Raw genomic sequence first — 20,881 nt, 5'->3', positions numbered from 1 at the left:
TAAATAACAACAACCGTGTGTGTGTGTGTGTGTGTGTGTGTGTGTGTGTGTGTGTGTGTGTGTGTGTGTGTGTGTGTGTGTGTGTGTGTGTGTGTGAAGGTATGGGGATTAGACCTCTCTAGCTCTAGGTCCTAAGTATTTCAATCAACTATCATTCCCCACCCTATCTTCTCTTTATCATGCAAAACATTCGTGATTCCTTTCCTTCCCTTGGCCCCCATTCCAGGCTCCCTGTTTTCCAATGCAGAAGCCACTGGGGTTTAGAAATGTGCCACTCATGTAGAGGCTTTCTCATTAAAGGCTCTCTCCTCCTTGCTCTTCGAGGGCTCAAATTATTCCATGGCAAGGGTACCCCAAACTAGCACATACTCCTTCATAAATTAGTCATATAGACTCAAGGTGCTTGTCATTGTGAACCACTTCAATCCTCTCCCCTCCCTAATGCTTGCCTGAGTCGAAGTTCATTCTTGATGCATACATGGCCCCTTGGGAATTCACACAAACTGTCAAGGATTTATGCTTGCATAAGCCCATAAATCTCTGGTAAGCAGAGAAAACCAATTAAGTGAGGCCCTTGCCTGGTACTTAGTTTTTGACTCCCTGAATCTGGTACTATTTCTCTCTCATGTTTCAGTCTTGAAATCTGACGTTGGTGAGGTCCTAAGGGGACATACTCCATGCCTCTCTGTGACTCCATGTCTTCTCAACTTGTCCCCAAGGCTAGGCAGAATTAGTGACTATGGATGTCCTCTGCTATGTGCCCTATGGGGTGGTGGGAGGGAAGTGAGATGGTCATGTCTACAGTCTAAGCTATAGGGAGCTGGTAGGAGATGGGGATGCTGTCTCTTTGGATGGTCTCTGTCATGGGTCCAGTCTCACTTACTGGAGAAATAAATCTTCACTGTCTTGCAGAATTGTCTAGGGCCAGCCAGGCAGCTATTAATTTCATCATCACATGGTTTTTTGGGTTCACAATGGTTGCATCGTAGAGCTGTTGGACAGAAAATTAGAATATGGAGGCTGAGGCCTGGGCTCAGGAGGCCTGTGTGCTTATGTGTTTATATGGATACGTGAAGGTCAGGGAGTTGGGGGATTTATTTCTGAAATTGCCTTGGTCCCTTTTTTTCAGAAGCTCATACTCCATGTTAAAAGATCAGTTCCTAAAGACCTTGATGATGACTTGTCAAGAGAGAAGACAGGAGGAAAGAAGGCTTGAGGAAGCAGCTTTGTAGGGAGAAATAATATGAATTATGCAGTAAAATGACCTTAAACCATTCTTAGAACAATATTGCTATTACTGTATACAATGCTCTCTTGGTCCTGCTTATTTTGCTCTTCATTCTTTCATTCAAATCTTTCCATATTTTTCTAAGATCATTGAACTCATAATTTATCAAACCTATATTGTTTTTTTCTGAGTGATATCATTTTGAAGTGTAATATGATTTTCAGTTAACAATGAGAGATAGCGAGTTGGAGGGCACAGATCATGTGATTGTAAGTAAGGAGATCTGGATTCGAGTCCCAACTTCTACATTCAAATTGTTAGCTTATCTTGGGTGAGGTGTTTCATTTCTCAGGGTCCAGTTTGCTCATCTCTAAAGTGACGAGGATGGACCAGAATATTTCTAAGATCCTTTCCTCCTCAGTGATTCTAAGACAACTCTCCTGGACTGAGTAACTCATGAGCAGTCTTGGAAAGGAGTACTGTCCTCATGTTGAGAAGTAGGGCCATAAGTGGAGGGATGTGCATGAGGCTGTGGGATGTGAGAGACTGGGAAAGGAACTCTGTTCTCTGAGCCTAGATGTTTGTTTGTAGGAGATAGGAATGAGAGACTTGTTTGTAAACGAACCCAGACAAGACATTTGTGTGTCCTAGGCAAGGTTTGAAAACTGCTTTTTCTGTTACTGTCCTCCCCTTCCCCTCTCTCCCCCAACTTTACCCCCCATGCCATGGAAAGTGGAATTTTCCGACATTAAATGTGTATTAATAAAGAGTTATGTTAAAATGTGCCTCATTGTACCTGACCCCCTTTACAGGCTTTATTATACATGGCTTAACTATCTCCGGGCTGGAGGGGGTAGAGATGGAAAGGATAAAGCAAATAACTCTATGGGGCTGGGACTGGGGTCTAGGGGAATTGAAAGGGCAAAGGCTCATGTGTCTGTGCTGAGGGTTTGGATCTGTCCGTACATCCTATCACACTCACGGAAAGCTTCTGGTTTTTTGACATACGGGCCACATAAAGCTGCAAAAAGATACAAACATATTGTCATTGGGTATTTTATACCCCAACTCTAATACCTCTGCAGACCTCTGGGAACCTTCCTTCCACTATAGAATTTCTCTATATTGTTCCTGCCAGCCAGTTGGAGTTGATTCTTCAGGAATCAATCCATGGGATGAGGATGAAGGAGGGCTACATATGGGAGGCTACTGGAGGCTTGGCTTGGGAAGAAGACAATATGGAAGACCTCAGGGCCTAGGCTGAATGAGGGAAGAGAAGATTTGGCCTGCTGGGAAACTGAGGAGGATTTAACTACCTCTACACCCAAGATAGCTAGGTGGCACAGTGGCTAGAGTGTTGAAGTTGAAGCTAGGAGACCTGAGTTTGAATCCTGCCTCAGACACTTATTAGCTCTGTGACCCTCGGACAAGCCCAAGTTTCTCCTTCTGTAAGATATAGATAATAATGGCATCTCCTTCACAGGGACATAAGGACAAAATGAAATAATACATGTAAAATGCTATTAGAAGTAGAATGGAGAAGGGTCTAATGAGATAGATATAGGTCCTGAAATAGGAGATTTCAGAAGAATTGTTTTGGAATTTATACTCTCTGCCCTGACTGGGAGGTGACAGTCAATGGGATACTGGCTCCCATATACACTTCAGAACCATATTTATCTCTGGGATGGGGGAGGATCTTCTCATTTGGCATTTTCTAGGGATAGTGGCAGAAGCTATGAGTTAGGGAATTCATCTTTCTTCCATACCCCGATCTTAATCCCAGCAACTCACCATCCATTAAGCAGAGCAGTGTTACAAATCCCAACAGTAAGAACTTGTCCATCAAAACACCAGATCTTGATCTAGGTACACAGAGGAGCCATTGTTGGTTTGATAAAGTATGAGCACTTAACTAGCCACTGCAGCCCAGCTTCCCCTATCTGCTTCTTTATCACCTTGGAGCAGTGGGCAATAACCAATCAGGTCTGGGGAAAGGACAACACCTACCAAAGACCCCCATCTACCTTCATCCCAAACCTCTTCTCTGCCCCTCCAACCCTTTACCTCAATCTATTCATATACCCTGAATCATAGAGAACTGCCCTGGCCTCTCCTTCCCTTTCCTCCCTCCTGGTGCTTAGAGTCACAGATGAAGCTATGGAGCTAGAAGTGGCCTTGGAGATCATCGAGCCCCATTCCCTCATCCTACAAACAGGAAAATGATACCAGAGAAACTCTGACCATCACAACATGGTACAACTAGTAAGTAACATAACTGATATCCCAACCCAGGTCTTTGGACTCCAAATTCAGGGTTTTCCCCACTCTTTTTTTTGGTGTTCAGTCATATCTGAGTCTTTGTGACCCCATTTGGGGTTTTCTTGGCAAAGATACTGGAGTGATTTTCTGTTTCCTTCTGCAGCTCATTTTCAGATGAGGAAACTGAGGCAGGCAGCATTAAGTGACTTGCCCAGGGTCACCTAGCTAGTAAGTGTCTGAGGTCAGATTTGAATTCCGGAAGATGAGTCTTCCTCATTTCAGACCTGGCGCCCTAACCACTGTACCACCTAATTGCCCCAAATTCTACCACCCTGGGATTTTGTTGCTATATTTCAACCATACTTTTTCCTACCCCTAGTTACTCCAGATTCTAGCTCAAACTCCATATCTTTAATCCATATGCCATAGCATAATATGAGCTCTGAATTTTCTCTTGTGCATGTGCCAGATTTCTTTGACCCTTATTCTTGCCTCTGAATATTCATCCTGTTCCCCCAAACCTGACTTTCGAATGAGAAAATTCTCCTAGCTCTGGTCACTGTGGTCTACTTCAGTTCATAATTTTAGAGTTTCATCTGAAATTGTCCATTTCATCACTTCTTATGGCACAGGAACATCTGATTTCATTCCTATACCAGTTTGTCCAGCCATTTTTCAATAAGAGGATGCTCTCTGAGGTTCCAATTTTTTAGTCTGAGACTTCTAAAGTTAAAATTCTCTTAACCTGGCATCTTGATACTCTTTGGGCCAAGTGTTACATCTGACTTTCCTTGCCTTTTCTATTGCAAACAGATATACAGCGATGACTTTTCTAAGGTTCTTATTATTTCTACTTTAGCAACCAGTTCTTGCATATCCCATCAGGAGTATGCACTGAATTTGCATAAGTAGTTCATTTACCAAGTAGAATACTTTGATTTTAGGTGGTCTTTTTTAAAATATATAAATACAATGTAAATCAACTCATTCATTAATATGATGCAAGTTAAATGAAAGGTATTTTCAGTATTTACGTTGTACCTTGTAATAACACGTGCCTAAAGAAACTCATGAGTTGTAAAACCATTGCACTCCCTACTTCAATTATTTACAATAAAATCATTTCCTGTGTGATGATTTTATTTCATATTCCAAATGAATTACTTTGAACTTACTATGACGTATAGTCAAGGTCAGAATAGAAGAAGTAAGAATGAATATTTCTTTTTCTATCTATCTTTCTTTCCTTCCTTCCTTCCTTCCTTCTTTCCTTCTTTCTTTCTTTCTTTCTTTCTTTCTTTCTTTCTTTCTTTCTTTCTTTCTTTCTTTCTTTCTTTCTTTCTTTCTTTCTTTCTTTCTTTCTTTCTTTCTTTCTTTCTTTCTTCCTTTCTTTCTTTCTTTCTTTCTTTTCTTTCTTTCTTTCTTTCTTTCTTTCTGTCTTCCTTTCTTTCTTTCTGTCTTCCTTTCTTTCTTTCTGTCTTCCTTTCTTTCTTTCTGTCTTCTTTCCTTCCTCCCTCCCTCCCTCCCTTCCTTCCTTCCTTTCTGTCTGTCTTTCTTTCTGTCTTCTTTCCTTCCTCCCTCCCTCCCTTCCTTCCTTCCTGTCTGTCTGTCTTTCTTTCTTTCTTTCTTTCTTTCTTTCTTTCTTTCTTTCTTTCTTTCTTTCTTTCTTTCTTTCTTTCTTTCTTTCAGAAGAAAGGTAACCTCCCAAAATCAATGTGGATAACCATAAACATCCTGTTTAAGAATTCTAGTGAGGAAAAAAATTAGCATAGTCAATTTCAATTTTTGTTGAGTTGGTAATTCTTTTCTTCTGACTGTTGTTGCTTTTCTAAACCAAATTTGTCTAATTCTTCTTGTAGTTCATCCAAGTCCTCTCCATTAAAAAGGTTTTCATCAACAGGAATAATCCATCATCTTAATTTTCCTGTTCCTTTTCATTATTCTCTTCCAGATCATCTTGTTCTCCATTTTCTGTCATAACTCTTGAGGCTTCACTCAATTTATTATCATTCTTTTCGATTGAGAAGGATTGAGGATTGAGAAGGATTGAGAAGTATACATTGGAGTATACGTATTGAATCTTTTACGACTGGTCATAGTAATATCAGTCTCATTCACCTCCTTTGGGGTATGTTGGCTCAAATTTCTATCATATCGTCATACTAAATCTTCAGCCTTACTACCACTTGCTCCTTGAGTATAATTTGCTTCTTCACCATTGTCAACTAACCTGATATTTCATTCATATACCTCAAGGCCACTCATCATTATTGCTTTTACCACCTTCAAGTCATTTTTTCTTATTTCCATATGTTGCTTAAACTTGTCAGTATTTTCTTGTCTTTTTCTTTTCTTCCATGCAAAAAAAGCCTCAGGGGATTTTCCCAATACTTGTCCCTAAATCAATATTAGATTTTCTAATGAATTTCACCTTCTTTTTCTTCTCATCTCTCCTTAAAAAAAATACAAAGCCAAAACACATGGACAAAAAGGACAAAGAACATGAGGATACATAGAACTATCACTGCCTCTAGGACAAATTTCAAATCAGACATCTTTGTCGTTTTAAATAGCATCAAGAAAATGCTTGCATATTCTGAATTTTTGTTTTTTTCTTTTCCACCTCACTCTTCTTCTTCCTCCTCCTTCTTCTCCTCCTCCTCCTCTTCTTCTCTTTCTTCTTCTCATTCTTCCTCTTCTTCTTTTCTTCTTCTCCTTCTTCATCCTCTCCTCCTCCTTCTTCTTCCTCTCCTTCTTCTTCTTCTTCTTCTCCTTCTTCTTCTTCTTCTCCTTCTTCTTCTTCTTCTTCTTCTTCTCCTTCTCCTTCTCCTTCTTCTTCTTCTCCTTCTCCTTCTCCTTCTCCTTCTTCTTCTTCTTCTTCTTCTTCTTCTTCTTCTTCTCCTCCTCCTCCTCCTCCTCCTCTTCCTCCTTCTCCTCCTCCTCCTCCTCCTCCTCCTTCTTCTTCTTCACCATTGGATTGTTCTTGCTTGGTCCTGTTAGAATGAGAAATGTCATCTGAGCAGATGACATTTAGTAAGGATCAATGTGAAATCTTATATTTGGGTCAAAACAATCAATTGCCCAACTACAGGATGGGTGAGTTATGACTAGTTCATATTCATAGTTATGACTAATTCATTTGAAAAAACTTGCAGGTTTTGGGAACTGCAGGTTTAATGTGAGTCAACAAAAAACTAATTCTATCCTAGGCAGCATAGAGAGACTTAGTATCTAGAATGAGGGAGGTAACAGTCTTCTCCTACCCTGTCCTAGTTAACACATTATGATACTGTATTCAGTTCTGTGTACCACATTTTAAGAAGGTCATTAACAAACTTTATCATATTAAGGGCAAACAAGATAGTGAGAGAACTGGAAGCTTACGCTATATGAAGATATGTTGAAGGAACTAGGAATATTTATCTTAGAGAAGACTTGGGGGAATATAATATCTGTCTTCAAGTATTTGAAGAGTGATTAGGCTTGTTTTGTTTGTCCTTCACTTTTCTCTGGGCTCCCTTTCTGACACTCCAAACATCTTTCTCTACCATGCCTCAGGATGCTCACTGTGGAAGTTGACTTTACCCCTGAAGCTTCTTCCTCTGATTCTTCTATAACATTCATTTTAAGGAAGTACCCATATCAACCATGTTCCCTTCTTCATTACTTTCTAAATTCCACTTGTGACCTCCCATTCTTCTTTTTCCCATCTCCCATAGGGACCTAGTCCCACTACCCCTACCACTTTCAATTTCCTTTTACGTACTATCTTCCCCCATTGGAATGTAAGATCCTTGAGGTAAGAGATTGTCTTTATTTTGACTTGGATTTGTATACCCAATGATTAGTACATTTCTTGGCATATACTGAGTGCTTATTAAATGCTTGTTGACTAACCACAGAAGACAGGTCAGGAATAATGGATAAAAGTTGATTAGAGGCAGATTTAAGTTCAATATGAGGGAAAAATTGCTCTGAATTAGAGCTTTGCAAAAGTAGAATATGATGTTTTATTGGTTCACAGGTTCTCCTTTCCTAGAGCTAGGAAATTAGAGATGTTTTAGGGGGGATTACTGTTAAAGTATGGACTGGAATGGAAAATCTGTGCTCTCTAAGGGTCCCTTTCAACCCTGAGATTCTATAATTCTTCAATGAGATCTCTTCTTTTTTTGCTTCACCCCCTGGGGTTAATATCAGCCAGCTGATCTCAAGTTCACTAATCATTGACTGCTTTGGGTTTGGGTTCTGATTGACTCAGAGACTTATAGGCAACTTTTCTGAGCCAGTAGAAAAGAGCCCTAAGCCCAACCTAAAGTAGTATGGACAACCCCTCCACTCAAGTCCATAAGTGATTGATACCCATTAGCATCAGACAGATAACCACCTGGAAACTTACCCTGGACTTCTTTAGCTACCCAGTTTCCAGTAGGACTGGTGGTGTGGTATTTGACTTTTACTACCACAACCAGGTAGGCAAGGCTATTGGACTGTGTGGCCAGGAAGGCAATTTATTGGCAATAAATTAAATCAGAGCATCCTTTTCTCTCTCTCAATATTTGCTAGATTAGAAAAGCAATTTAGGCTGGATGAACAAACGAAGGACTCTAATAAGAATTCCCACACTGCTAGTCTGTTACATCTTTCATTTCCAGCAACTATGCAAGCCTTGACCCTGAAAACTAAGGTTGCCTTTAGGAAGAGAAATGGTATCCAAGTACTATGGTTATCCCAGCTACAGAGAATTCTCAGAAATATAAGCAAGGAGACTTGAGTTCAGTTATAGCTATGGTAATCACTAGAAGAATGACTTATAGCAAATTATTTAAACGGAGACTCCCAGATCACATAATTATTATTCCACATAGAGAATTTTGACAAGGGAAATAGCTTAGCATGAATCATGGTGGAGAACAGGTCAGTTTAGAAGAGTCTATAAAATGTACTACCTGCCTCATGCTGTTTTTTGTGAGTGCTTTGTAAAATTCCAAGTGTAACAAAAATGTGAGTTATTGTTATTAAAAGAAAGGGTCGCATTCAATGAGAGAATAATTGCTACAGACTATCTGTTGCTAGTTCCTGCAGCTTCTTTCGTATTGATGCCAATATCTCCGTATCTCTTGTTTCCTGATGTCATTTTTTCTGAGTTTTTCTTGTTGATTACCCTTTCTTCACGTTGATTACCATTTCTTCATAGAGAGCTCTATGGCAATGCCTCATTTTTGAATTTATTCAGCCCTAGCATGACTATAAAGTCACTTAAGATTTCTAGATACAATCCCATCTCCACCGAGCTACACCAAATTACTCATGGTCTGTTCAGTACCTTAGAGGGATGGGACATATTTGCACAAATAACTATAATATAACATAGGACATGAAAAGCAGAATGGCATAGAGGACAGGGAATTTGCTTTACACTCAGAATTACCTGAGATTTAAACCCCTCATCTGATGCTTACTGACTTTGTGGACCTGAGCAAATTAATTAACTTCAAATTGTCCTAGGCAACTTTTTTTGTTGTTGTTGAGACAATCTGGGTTAAGTGACTTTCCCAGGGTCACACAGGCAGTATGTGTCTAAGGTCACATTTGAACTCAGGTCCTCCTGACTTTAAGGGCTGTGCTCTACTCACTACACCACTGTCCTAGGCAACTTTTAAAGACTCTAAATTGAAGACCAATGCAAGACAAGAATTTTTAAAGCACCTACTAAGTTCCAGACGCTGTGCTAACCAATGGTGATACAAAGAAGTGTAAAAACAATTTCTGCCTTTAAGGAGTTTACAGTTCAAAGGAGGATATAGCATGCAAACAACTATGTAGACACAAAACTGAGCATAATCTCAGAGGGAAGGCACACAAACATTGGTAGAAAGAAGAGCTCCCTCCACCAAAGAAATTACAGGTCCATTTAAAAAAATACCTCAAAAATGGGATGTACAAAAGGGGTCTAAAACGATATGTGAGATGTGTGATGAGGAAAGAAAATTTCCAACTATAGAGGATCAGAAAAAGATGGAGTAAAATTTCATTTGATCATTAAAAGATGGGTACAATTTCAACAGGTGGGCTTAATGGAGAAGCATTTTAGTAGTGTTCTATATTATGCACTTAATGCTATACCTCTGAAGGATACTTCTTCTATATGTAGTGTGTTAGCACATACAGAGAGTGATAGGTAAGGCTACAGGTGAGGCTACAGACTACAGAACCTGCCTTACCATAGGAACACCTGCCACAGGCTATCCTGCCTCAGCAGAAATAGTTGTGTGATAGAGTGATTTTTAAAAAGAAAACTTGTGGATAGACATCAATAAGCCCTGGGGCTCAGCTGCCTTAGCACTAACTATGCTCGCATTATGGTGGGATCCATGTCTCAAATCACCATATTAACACTAAGGTAAACCTGTAGACTATTGTGATTTACTCACATATTGGTGAGAAAATTCCATGAAATATGATTACCCCAGAGGCCAGGTGGCAAAGAGAAGAGCCAGTGTCCCATATGTAGAGTGAGGATTTATTAAAGTCAAAAAAATATCAAGTAAGATAAGAACAGTAAAGTAGTAATATGTCCCTTTCTTCCAAAGATATTTTCATATCTGGCTTCTCAGTCATTTTCCTCATTCTTATTTGGGGTATGACCTATAGATTGCAGTTTTTATCCTATTTTTATAATATCTATTCCCTTGGAGGCACCAATCTACCCTCATTGTTCTCAGTCAGGCATATAGAGTACATCCATCCCCATGTTCCCATCCCAGTCCAGGCCCTCAATATTTCATGCCTGGAATGGTGTATTTGTCTCCTAAATGGACTTCCTTTTTAAACTGCATTTGAAGACTTACTTCAGGTTAGGGGAGGAACAGGAGAACAATATAACAGACAGTAGAATGTGTGAGAGGGCAAGTATGAGGAACAAGAAAAGGGGTTCTGACGTTCAAGTGGGCACCTTGGATAGCAGGTTGAAGAGGTCAAGTTGCATTATGAGAGGTGAGAGAGCTAGGGGTAGAACAAGAACAAAAGGAGGGCAGACAGGTAATAAATCAGAGGTGAATTGGAGTCTAGCAGGATCTATTTGATTTAGCATCTTGTGATGGCCAAGCACAACCTGACAACTCTGCTTCTGTGGCCCTTAATAACTGGTCAGGAACTGACAAACATTACTTTGCATAAGTAGCTTCTCTACCTGCCCTCTTTGCCTCTTATCCTATTAAAAATCACAAATGACTTCCCACTGGTCACAGGATAAAGTACAAACTTCTTAGTCTTGAGTTCAAGGCCTTTTATGAGCTAACCCCAGCCTACCTCTCCAACCTCAACTCCCTGATATAAATGCTTCAGTCCAATCGAACTGGTTTTGTTATTTTTCCACAAACATAGTACATTCATTCGCTTCTTCACACTTTTGCTTATGCTATCACTTGTTGCAAACTCATTAGTAACTATTCACATTTTGTTTCTGAATGAATTGGACTAGATAACCTCTGAGATTCCTTCTAACTCTGAGGTTCTACAATTCTCAAATTAATCATCCCTTCTCAAAACCCCATCCTGATTCTCAATAAATCAATTATTCAATGAACATTTATTAAGCATATGCCATGTGTGATGTACTGCCTTAAGCACATGGGCACAGAAAAAAGAGCAAAACATTCCTTTACCATCAAGGATCTCACATTTGAATTATTTATAAATATTACATTGTATATCAGATATTTTATGAGGGAGAGAACTAGGGAATGGGGATACCTGGAGAGGTTTCCTGTAGAAGATGGCTCTTAGATTGTGTTTTGTAGGAAACCACAGATTTCATGAGCTAGAGGTGAGAAGGATGTGCATTTCCATCATGGGGTACATACAGCCAGTACTCTACAGAATGGAGACAATTGATGGAGCTTTGTATGTAAGGCATGACAAGAAGGTTAGTATAACTAGACTATGGAGTATATAGAGAAAAATGATATATAAAAAGACTGAGAAGACAGAGAAAAAGCTAAATGGTTAAGATCTATAAATGCCAAATTGATTCTAATAATCATAAGGTGACACTATAATTCATTGAATAATGGAGTGACATGATCAGTCTGTGCTTTAGGAAAGTCATTTTGCTTTCTGTGTGAAGGATGAGTTGGAGTGAAGAGAGAAGAATCAGGGAGACCAAATAGGCTATTGCAATAATCTAGACGCAAGAGGTGATGAAATCTTGGACTATGGTGATGATTGTGAAGGAGACATGTTAACAAAAGATTATGCAACTGGTTGGACATGCAAGGTAAGTAGAACCAAGGAGCTAAGGAGCTTGGCTAAGGGGTCAAGGGTGACACCACGAGGGATGGAGCCAAGATGGTGGAGTACAAGCATGGACCTGCTCCAGCTCTCCCCCTAAAACCCTTCAAATACCTGTAAAAATGACTCTAGATAAATTCTAGAGGAGCAGAAGCCACAAAATGACAGATTGAAACAGATTTCCGGCCCCAGACAATCTGGAAGGCCTATAGGAAGGGTCTATTGCACCAGGCTTGGAGTGGAGCAGCCCAGCATGGACCATGCTGGCACAGATGGCACTGGAGCAGGCTTCAGGGTGCTGAATCACAGGCAGCTGCAGCAGTTTTCAGATTTCTCAACCCACAAATGTCAAAGACAGCTTCAAAGGTTAGTGAGAAAGCTCTTTCACCTGGGTGAGAGGGGAGCATTGTCTGGCCCCAGCCCCAGCCTCAGGGTGTGTGCAGCCACTGCCACAGCAGTAGCCGCTTTAGGAGTTCTTGGCCTACAGACAGTGGGGGAAAAGTGGCTGATCTGGGTTTCAGTTCTGGGTGGCAGTCCTGGGGTGAGGAGGAGTGCTGGTGTGGCGGAGCCAGTCGCAGCTGTGGAGAGGGAATCCTACTCACAGTTTCAGGGCAGAAAAGACTGCTTGTGGTTGCTCATAGACCACAGCATGGACCAGAAGAGGAGTAAACATCTCTCCCTTAACTATGTCACTTTGGAGGAACTGACAACGTGAAGGTCCCTAGAGATATTTCTGAAAATAGCTACACAAAACCTCTGAAGCCTGTTGTAGCATACCCTTCACTTGACCAAGGACTCAAAAGTCAAGTAATTGGCTGAGAAAATGCCCCAAAAGGGGAAAAGATAAGACTATAGAAGGTTACTTTCTTTTTTTCCCCTCTGAACCAAGGAATATAATTTCGACTCTAATTTCTGGTGACTAAAACAGGACAGGGACAACCTGTAGTGTCAGGCACAGGCCATAAAACTGCTCAAAGTTCAGTCTGGGGAAGGTGTAGATATAGCACCTTGTCTTTTCTTTTCAGATGTCTAGTGGATAAAGATAAAACAAGGAGGTCAGGCCCTCTTTCTATCCATTGATCTAATGGGAGAAAGTAAGAGCCAAATCATATGTCAACCCCCAAGCTTTTCCTAGAAACCCAAAGGTAGTTATATACAGACTGAGTGGAAATGGGAGCTGTCACCCTCTCAGGTATTCAGAGTTAATGGCTTGGAGGTAATGGATGAAGGGGCACCCCACAGTGTACCAAGAAGACAGGTTTACTTCTTTTTTGGAGTCCCCTGAAGCCCAAGACCTCAGCTCACTCGCCCTGTCTTCTACTGTCCAAGGTGCTCCTAAAGCTGAGGAGGTGACAGAATAACTCATACCAGAAGAACACAAGGCCCATGGACATAGTAGATTCAGTAAGCTGAGACTGAGGCCTTTAAAGTAGCCCTGAGTGCTCTATTCTTGGAAAATCTTCCAGACGCAGTCCAGAAAGCCCTCATATTTTCGAATCTGTCCAAAGAGTTCCTGGGCTTTCTCAAAGCCTCCCACTTGTAACCTCTTCTTGTAACCTGTATCCAGGGGATACAGAAGAGTCTTGCTGATGACCCCCACTCCACTGCCACACAGCAGATTTTTGAGGTTTGCATTTTTCTTCCTGTCAATTGGAATGGCCTATTTGTAGACTTGCTTCAGGGAACTATAAAAGTAGAACTGGAAAACCGCACAAGGGAAGATGGCAATCAAGGCAGGTGGCAAGCCTCTGTAGAATGCCAATGGACCTTCAGTCTTTTACATCATCATCACACCATGACGGAGGTTTCTGTAGATCTTGGGCTCATGCTGAGCAGCAAAATGAGTTCAGACAACATCAATAGGCTGCACTGCAAGAGTGGCGGTGCAGGCAGAGAAGCTGTCACACACAAAATGCACTGAAAAGTCACACATGTCATGTCACATAGTTCTGTGGACCAGTTCAGTTAGGAGCTCAAAGGTCACAAATCAGACAGCTCCACAGCCTACAGAGAGAATTTGAGCTGGAATATGTCCCTTCCAAAATGCTGTTAGGCCTTCCTCGTTCAAGATCTGCCTTGCTGCTTGTATTATCCCATAGTATTTTGCATGTGGTTCACTGGATGACAGGTGCTCAACCTGAAACTGGAAATGAATTTTGATGACATCCAAGGGATTGATCAAAGCCTGAATAAGAAGTCCAGAGGCAGACCCAGCTGCTCCCATCTCTACCTTGGAATTTTTCTTCCCATTTGTTTTGGGGTCATAACTGACCATCCCTGCCTTTCTCACATACAATGTCCATCTGTATTAATTTGGCTCTGCAGGTACAGCCTGGTTCTGTACTCCAGTCTTTTCCCCTACCTGATGTCCCCTGGCAAGAGCCTGGGCACTCTTCCAGAAGGTTACTTTCTTGGTGAGAAGTATTTTCTTCCATCCTTTTTAGGTGAGGAAGATCAAAACATGCAACCAGAGGAAGAACAAAGCATACAACTGGAGGAAGACAGCAAGGTCAAGACTCCTACATCCAAAACCTCCAAAAAAATATGAAATGGTCTCAGGCTATGAAAGAGCTCAAAAAGGATTTTGAAAATCAAGTAAGAGAGGTGGAGGAAAAATTGGGAAGAGAAATGAGAACTGTGCACAAAAATCATGAAAAACAAGTCAACAGCTTGCTAAAGAAGACGCAAAAAAGTGCTGAAGAAAATAACACCTTTAAAAATAGACTAAACCAAATGGCAAAAGAGGCCCAAAAAGCCAATGAGGAGAAGAATGTCTTAAAAAGCAGAATTGGTCAGATGGAAAAGGAGGTTCAAAAGCTCACTGAAGAAAATAATTCTTTAAAAATTAGAATGGAGCAGATGGAAGCTAATGACTTTATGAGAAATCAAGAAATTATAAAGCAAAACCAAAAGAATGAAAAAATAGAAGACAATGTGAAATATCTCATTGGAAAATAATTGACCTGGAAAACAGGTCCAGGAGAGATAATTTAAAAATTATTGGTCTACCTGAAAATCATGATCAAAAATGAACCTAGAGAGCATCTTCCAAGAAATTGGCCAGGAAAACTGCCCTGATATTCTAGAATCAGAGGGTAAAATAGAAATGGAAAGAATTCACTGATCACCTCCTGAAAGAGACCCCAAAAGGAAAACTCTTAGGAATGTTTTAGTTCCCAGGTCAAGGAGAAAATATTACAAGCAGCCAGAAAGAAATAATTCAAGTATTGTGGAAATGCAATCAGAATAACACAGGATTTAGCAGCTTCTATGCTAAGGGGCTGAAAGGCTTGGAATATGATATTTCAGAGGTCAAAGAAAGTAGGATTAAAACCAAGAATCACTTACTCAGCAAAACTGAGTATAATACTTCAAGGGAAAAAATGGAATTTCAATGAAATAGAGGACTTACAAGCATTGTTGTTGAAAAGACCAGAGCTGAATAGAAAATTTGACTTTCAAACACAAGAATCAAAAGAAACATGAAAAGGTTAACAGGAAAGAGAAGTCATGAGGAACTCATTAAAGTTGAATTGTTTGCATTCCTACATGGAAAGATGCTATTTGCAACTCATGAGACCTTTTTCAGTATTAGGATAGTTAGAGGGAATATATCTATCTATAGCTATCTATCTCTATGTGTGTGTGTGTGTGTGTGTGTGTGTGTGTGTGTAGATGTGAAGGGGTCTGTATGTATGTGTATATTATATATGTGTATGTATATGTGCAGGTATATATATATGTATATGGGTGTATGTGTGTGTGTATACACACACACACACACACACACATACCCATAGACAGAGGGCACAGAGTGAGCTGAATATGAAGGGAGAATACCTAAAAAACAAAATTTACTGTTAAGTGGAATGTACTTGGAGTAAGAGAAAGGGAGTGGTAGAATGTAGCAAATCATCTCACACAAAAGAGACAAGAAAGAGTTTTTACAATGGAGGGGAATAGGGGGAAGATGAAAGAGAATCTTCTTTCTCATGGGATTTGGCTTAAGGAGGGAATAAAACACACTCACTTGGGTACGGAAATCTATTTTACTCTACAGGAAGACAGGGGGGAAGGGGACAGGAAAGGAAAGATAATAGAAGGGACAACAAGTTGGGGAAAGAAATAATCAGAAGGAAATGCTGTTGTTAGGGGACAGGTCAAGGGAGAGAATGGAATAAATGGAGGGCAAGATAGGACAGAGGGAAATGTGATTAGTCTTTTGCAGCATAACTGTTATGGAAGTATTTTGCATGGCTATACATGCATGACCTACACTGAACTGCTTGATTTCTCAATGAGGGTGGGTGGGGAGGGAGGAAGGGAGAGAATATGGAACTCAAAGCTTTATAAATGAATGCTAAAAATTGTTTTTGCATGCAACTGGGAAATAAGATGTACAGGTAATGGCATATAGAAATCTATTTTGCCCTACAGGAAAATAGAGGGGAAGGGAATGTAAGAAGGGGGGTGATAGAAGGGAGGACAGAATGGAGGAAGTAGTAGATGGGATGCATGCTGTCCTAGGGTAGGGGATGGGGAGAGATGGGTAGGAAATTTGGAATTCAAATTCTTGTTAAATTATATGTATTTAAAAAAAAGGATGACACCATTACAGTGCCCCTAGGTGACTGGAAGGAGGGCAGTGCTCTTGACAGTAGTAGGAACATTCAGAAGAATGGATGGTTTTGAAAAGATGATGAATTCTGCTTTAAACATATTGAATTTAAAATATCTAATGAACATGTAGACTGAAATGTCTGTTAGTGATGTAGGACTGGAGTTCTGGAGAAAGATTAGGGCTGGATATGTAGATCTGGTAATCATATTTATAGAGATGATGATCAAATCTATTAGAGCTGATGAGACTACCAAGTAAGAATGTAGCAATAAAAACGAAGGCCCACACAAAGCCTTGGGTTGTACCCACAGTTACTGGGCATAGTGTGTAGATGATAGTCTAACCAAAGAGCCTGAGAAGAAGAGGTCAGATAGGGAGGATGAGAATCAATGTCCCAGAGACTCAGAGAGAAGAGGGAAGTCAGAAGGACAGCATGGTCAATAGTGTCAAATGCTATAGAGTGCTCCAGAAAGATGAAGATTGAGATGATGGTGTTGGGTTTGGCAATTAAGAGATCACTGGTAAGAGAAAAGAACAGTTTCAGCATAATTATGAAGTTAGAGGATGCCAGATTGCACAAAGATTGAGGGAAAATAGAGTAGAGCTATCAAATGTAGAAAGGGAGTAGAGTGTAGATGATAGCTGGAGGGGATAGTAGGATCTTGTTAGGTTTTTGTATTGTTTTATGAGGGCAGCTAGGTGGTGCAGTGGGTACAGCACTGGATCTGGAGTCAGGAAGACTCATCTACGTGAGTTCAAATCCAGCCTCAGATACTTACTAGCTGTGTGACCCTTGGCAAATTATTTAACCCTGTTTCCCTCAGTTTCTTCATCTGTAAAATTAGTTGAAGAAGGAAATGGCAAACCAATTCACTGTCTTTGCCAAGAAAAGTCCAAATAGGGTCACAAAGAGTCAGACACAACTGAAACACCAATAGCAAGGTTGAAGGAGACTTGGACAGACAGAGAATATTGAAAGGGTTGACAGTAGGGGCAATCATTCAAAAAAGACAGGAGGAGTCCTAATCAAATAGCCTTGGAAAGGAGAAGGACCGTCTCTTCAGCAGAAACAAGCAAAGGGGGAAATAGTAGAGGATGATGTCAAGGAGTGGTGAGATGAGAAGGAAAGTCTGTCAGCCTTTCTGGAAAATGAAGCACTTAGCTTTTTTTTCATTTCTCTGGTCTTCTAGTCCTCTGTCCAAGCTCAGATACAACTCCTCCCTTTAGACAGTGTATCCTTCTCCTTTCTCTCTAAGCTTTCATTGCTTCTCTGGAGGCCTCTCCAGTGTCACATTCAGTCTTGCAGGTCGTCCCATTCTTCTTTTTCATTCCCTTGAATTTTCAGGATTTAAGCTTTTCTATGTCAATTCCCTAATACCTTCATTACAAGAAGACAACGTTCAATGTAGGTAACAATGCACAATCTTTACTGACGCATCTTCTGTTACCTGGGCCGTACCAGATCCTCAGATACTGTGCTGTTACTGGCTCTGTTCTTGGTTCACCTTTCCCTGTTCTTGGGTGGGAGCTCTGGGACACAAAACTGGCCTTGAGGACAGTGGCATGGAGGTAATCTGAGTCTCTGTTGTTCAATTCAAATGCAATTTATTGGAAAAGAAATAAGACAAAGAATAGGGGAAGGGGAGCAGAAAAGGGTGCAGCAGGCTTAACCTATAAGGTCAGGGAAGGGTCCCTGATCTAAAAGATTTTGGTTCAAGTCCTAACACTGGTAGTTGCTGATTGTATGACCCTGGCCAAGGTATCTGTCTTCTCAGTTATCTCTTTAGGAGGAACATTCAGAAAGCCTAATACTAGACTAGTGAGTGGAAGGGCCAGAGAGCTGAGTACTAAAACTGGAAATGGGAGAATGGAAAAGATATAGTTGTGAGAGGAGTAAACAGTGTATTGGGGGGACTTGTCAGAAGATCAGTCAGATCGCTTTGAGATTATGATAGTCTTAGAAGGGTTATTGCAGAAACTCTCATCCCTATAGCAGCTGATCAGAACACTAATGTCATCATATATCTTCTCACCATCTTTGCACTTGAATTGATAGCAGGCTGTACTCTCCACCCTTTTTCCTGTGAAGGGAGAGATGGAGGTACAGAAAGTCCTCTATTTGAATCCTGGGCTATGAGATCTTCACTCTTGGAGTTGAGACACACAGTCAGTTTTGCTTTTCTGTAGGGCAAGAATTTATAACCTGAGGTTCACTGATCCTGATGGACAGGTTTCAGGGAATCTGTGAACTTAGGGGAGAAAATTACATCTTTATTCTCACTAACACTTGGTTTCCTTTGTAATTATATGTATTTTATTTCATGAGTTTAAAAACATTATTTTGAGAAGGGGTTCATAGGCTTTACCAGGCTGCCAAAATAGCTGATGACACAGAAAATATATTATAATTGAGGGAATAAAGATTACCTAAAATCTATCTGTGTTTAACTCACAGAAGGAAGTTCCTTACCCCCAATTCAGCTGAAGTTGTCAAGATTTTCCTGAATCCTCCATAATGCAGTTGGACAGGATAGATAGGTGGCAATTTACTTCCTGGGAGGAAGCTGGTTATGCATCATGATAGTTCCAGAGACAGTCAACAGCATATCAAGCATACACAATGTTTGTACCACCTTGGAATAGATCCTTCTTTACCGTGGCCACTTAGTAGTCTTGGTCCCTTTCCAAGACCTGTGCAAACTTCCATGGAGTACTTGGACATCTTAGAATGGGACAAGTCAATGATAAGAGATTGGTTCCACAGGGTACCTAGCTTCCCTGCTAACTCCTGAATCCTAACCCATAGGATTTCATGACTGAGGCTGAAACATCCCAAGGGATCAGGCACAATCTGCTCCTCTTACCTGACTTCTCTCTACTCTAGGAATGGAGGCACAGCCCCTTTCCCCAGAGTTCCCTTTAAGAATGTATTACCTTCTAAATTGGTGATATATATTTGCCTTTGGACTACAGAGAAATAATCAAGCAGTAAGTATATCATGTCTTATCTGGAACTGCCCTTAAAAAGGAGGTAAGGGGGGGGGATCAGGGAAGAAACCTTGAGAGTTTCTTCCTTCCTCTCCTTCTATCCCAGACCAGATGGCACTTACTAGTATTAGAGAGGTTTGTGATTCTCTTGATCATGCAGGATTTGCCACGACGCAGAGTACATGTTTGCAGTCTTTCCTTACACTTCTCATTTTTGTAGGATAAACATTGAACACATTGGATGATTCCAGTTTTCAGGGTAGGTAGCTGGACTTTCCTCCTCGGTGGCATGGAGAGAACAAGATGGAGAGTAGAGGGTCAATGTCATCTTGAGTGTTTTCTCCAAAGAAAGCAGAAGTCACTTTCCTTGTCTCAATATACCTCACCCAAGCCTTGTCCTGGGATGTTGTATAAACAGAGCTACGGTCCTAGAGCAAGAGAGGTAGGCTGAGGTCTCAAATTCTTGTTTGTTATAGGACAAGATAACTATAGTGGTCATCTGGTCTAACCTATAGCCTTTATAGAGCAGGAAATTAAGAATTACAGTCCCCAAGAAAGAACATTTTCAGAGTATGCACATATTAAGGAGGAGAATCTCAAAGTTCCACAAGGAAAGGGAGAGAAACTGAGGGAAAGTAAGGGGGCCAACTTCCTATACTACCCCTGATGATGATCAACACTAGAGAGATATGGGATAGACTAACAAATGATACTCACAGTGCCTCATTGCAGGACTTACCACATGAAATGCAGAGCAAAGAAAGGCTCAGAAAAAAATTTTTATTCATTCTGTGCCTCAGCTTGTCCCTGGATGGAGAGTTCCTGGAGTTCAATATTTTCTGGCCTATAAGAGGTGGCCAGTTAGGGAAAGAGAAGGAGAATAAGGCAGAGAAACAATCTAAATACCTAAGGTCTCCTTTGTCCTCCAACTTCATGTATTCTCTCAACCTGAATTCTCTCCTTAGGGTACTCAGTTTTTAGGGCAACCTGGCTGTAGGGGACTGGGAATCCTTTACTCAATCATTTGGTATTATAAGGCCCTCCTCCTGTATGTCGAGGCAGCCCAGTGCCACACTATATGTATATTGTAGAGGATACAGGAGAAAAAAGAATACTCATGATTCACATAAGATGATCTGAGGGCTGTTGGGTGTGAGCCTGCAAGTCACATTCTCTTCTAGGAGGTCACAGAAACTCATACTTGTAGATATGTAAGCCCTGAGAGCTTAAAGGGGCTTTTGAAAATAGTCTGATGGGGAGAAAAAAGCATTGAAATGGAGTCCCGGGACCTGGGTCTGTGTCATGGTTATAGGATTTCCTAAGAGTTTATTTTATTTTTTAATAAACCATAAGCAAGTCACTTAATCTCTTTGAGTTTCAGTTTCATTTATAAAAAGAATTATTTAGATGGAATGATCTCAAAGGTCTCCTAGTCCTAAATCCTATAATTTTAAGCACCAGAGGGAAGAATTTATGGAAAAGTAGATATTAAT

General features: G+C 40.6%; 1 protein-coding gene and 1 pseudogene across 1 annotated transcript in view; both read right to left on the bottom strand.

Annotated features, from left to right (window-relative positions):
* ACRV1 (acrosomal vesicle protein 1) overlaps positions 1 to 20,881 on the bottom strand; it is a 65,836-nt gene that overhangs the window by 1,603 nt on the left and 43,352 nt on the right. The window contains exons 4-6 of the mRNA XM_072611501.1: positions 3,023 to 3,093; positions 2,211 to 2,249; positions 884 to 991 (exon numbers count right to left, since the gene is read on the bottom strand). Coding sequence (XP_072467602.1) covers positions 884 to 991; positions 2,211 to 2,249; positions 3,023 to 3,093 — 218 coding nt within the window. The remainder of the gene's footprint in view (positions 1 to 883; positions 992 to 2,210; positions 2,250 to 3,022; positions 3,094 to 20,881) is intronic.
* On the bottom strand, positions 6,536 to 14,924 carry LOC140505483 (mitochondrial thiamine pyrophosphate carrier pseudogene; annotated as a pseudogene).

The sequence above is a fragment of the Notamacropus eugenii genome, chromosome 5 (assembly GCF_028372415.1).
Source record: "Notamacropus eugenii isolate mMacEug1 chromosome 5, mMacEug1.pri_v2, whole genome shotgun sequence".
Lineage (NCBI taxonomy): Eukaryota > Metazoa > Chordata > Mammalia > Diprotodontia > Macropodidae > Notamacropus > Notamacropus eugenii.
Note: the sequence above shows the minus strand (reverse complement) of the source record. Positions and strands in the feature narration are given on the sequence as shown.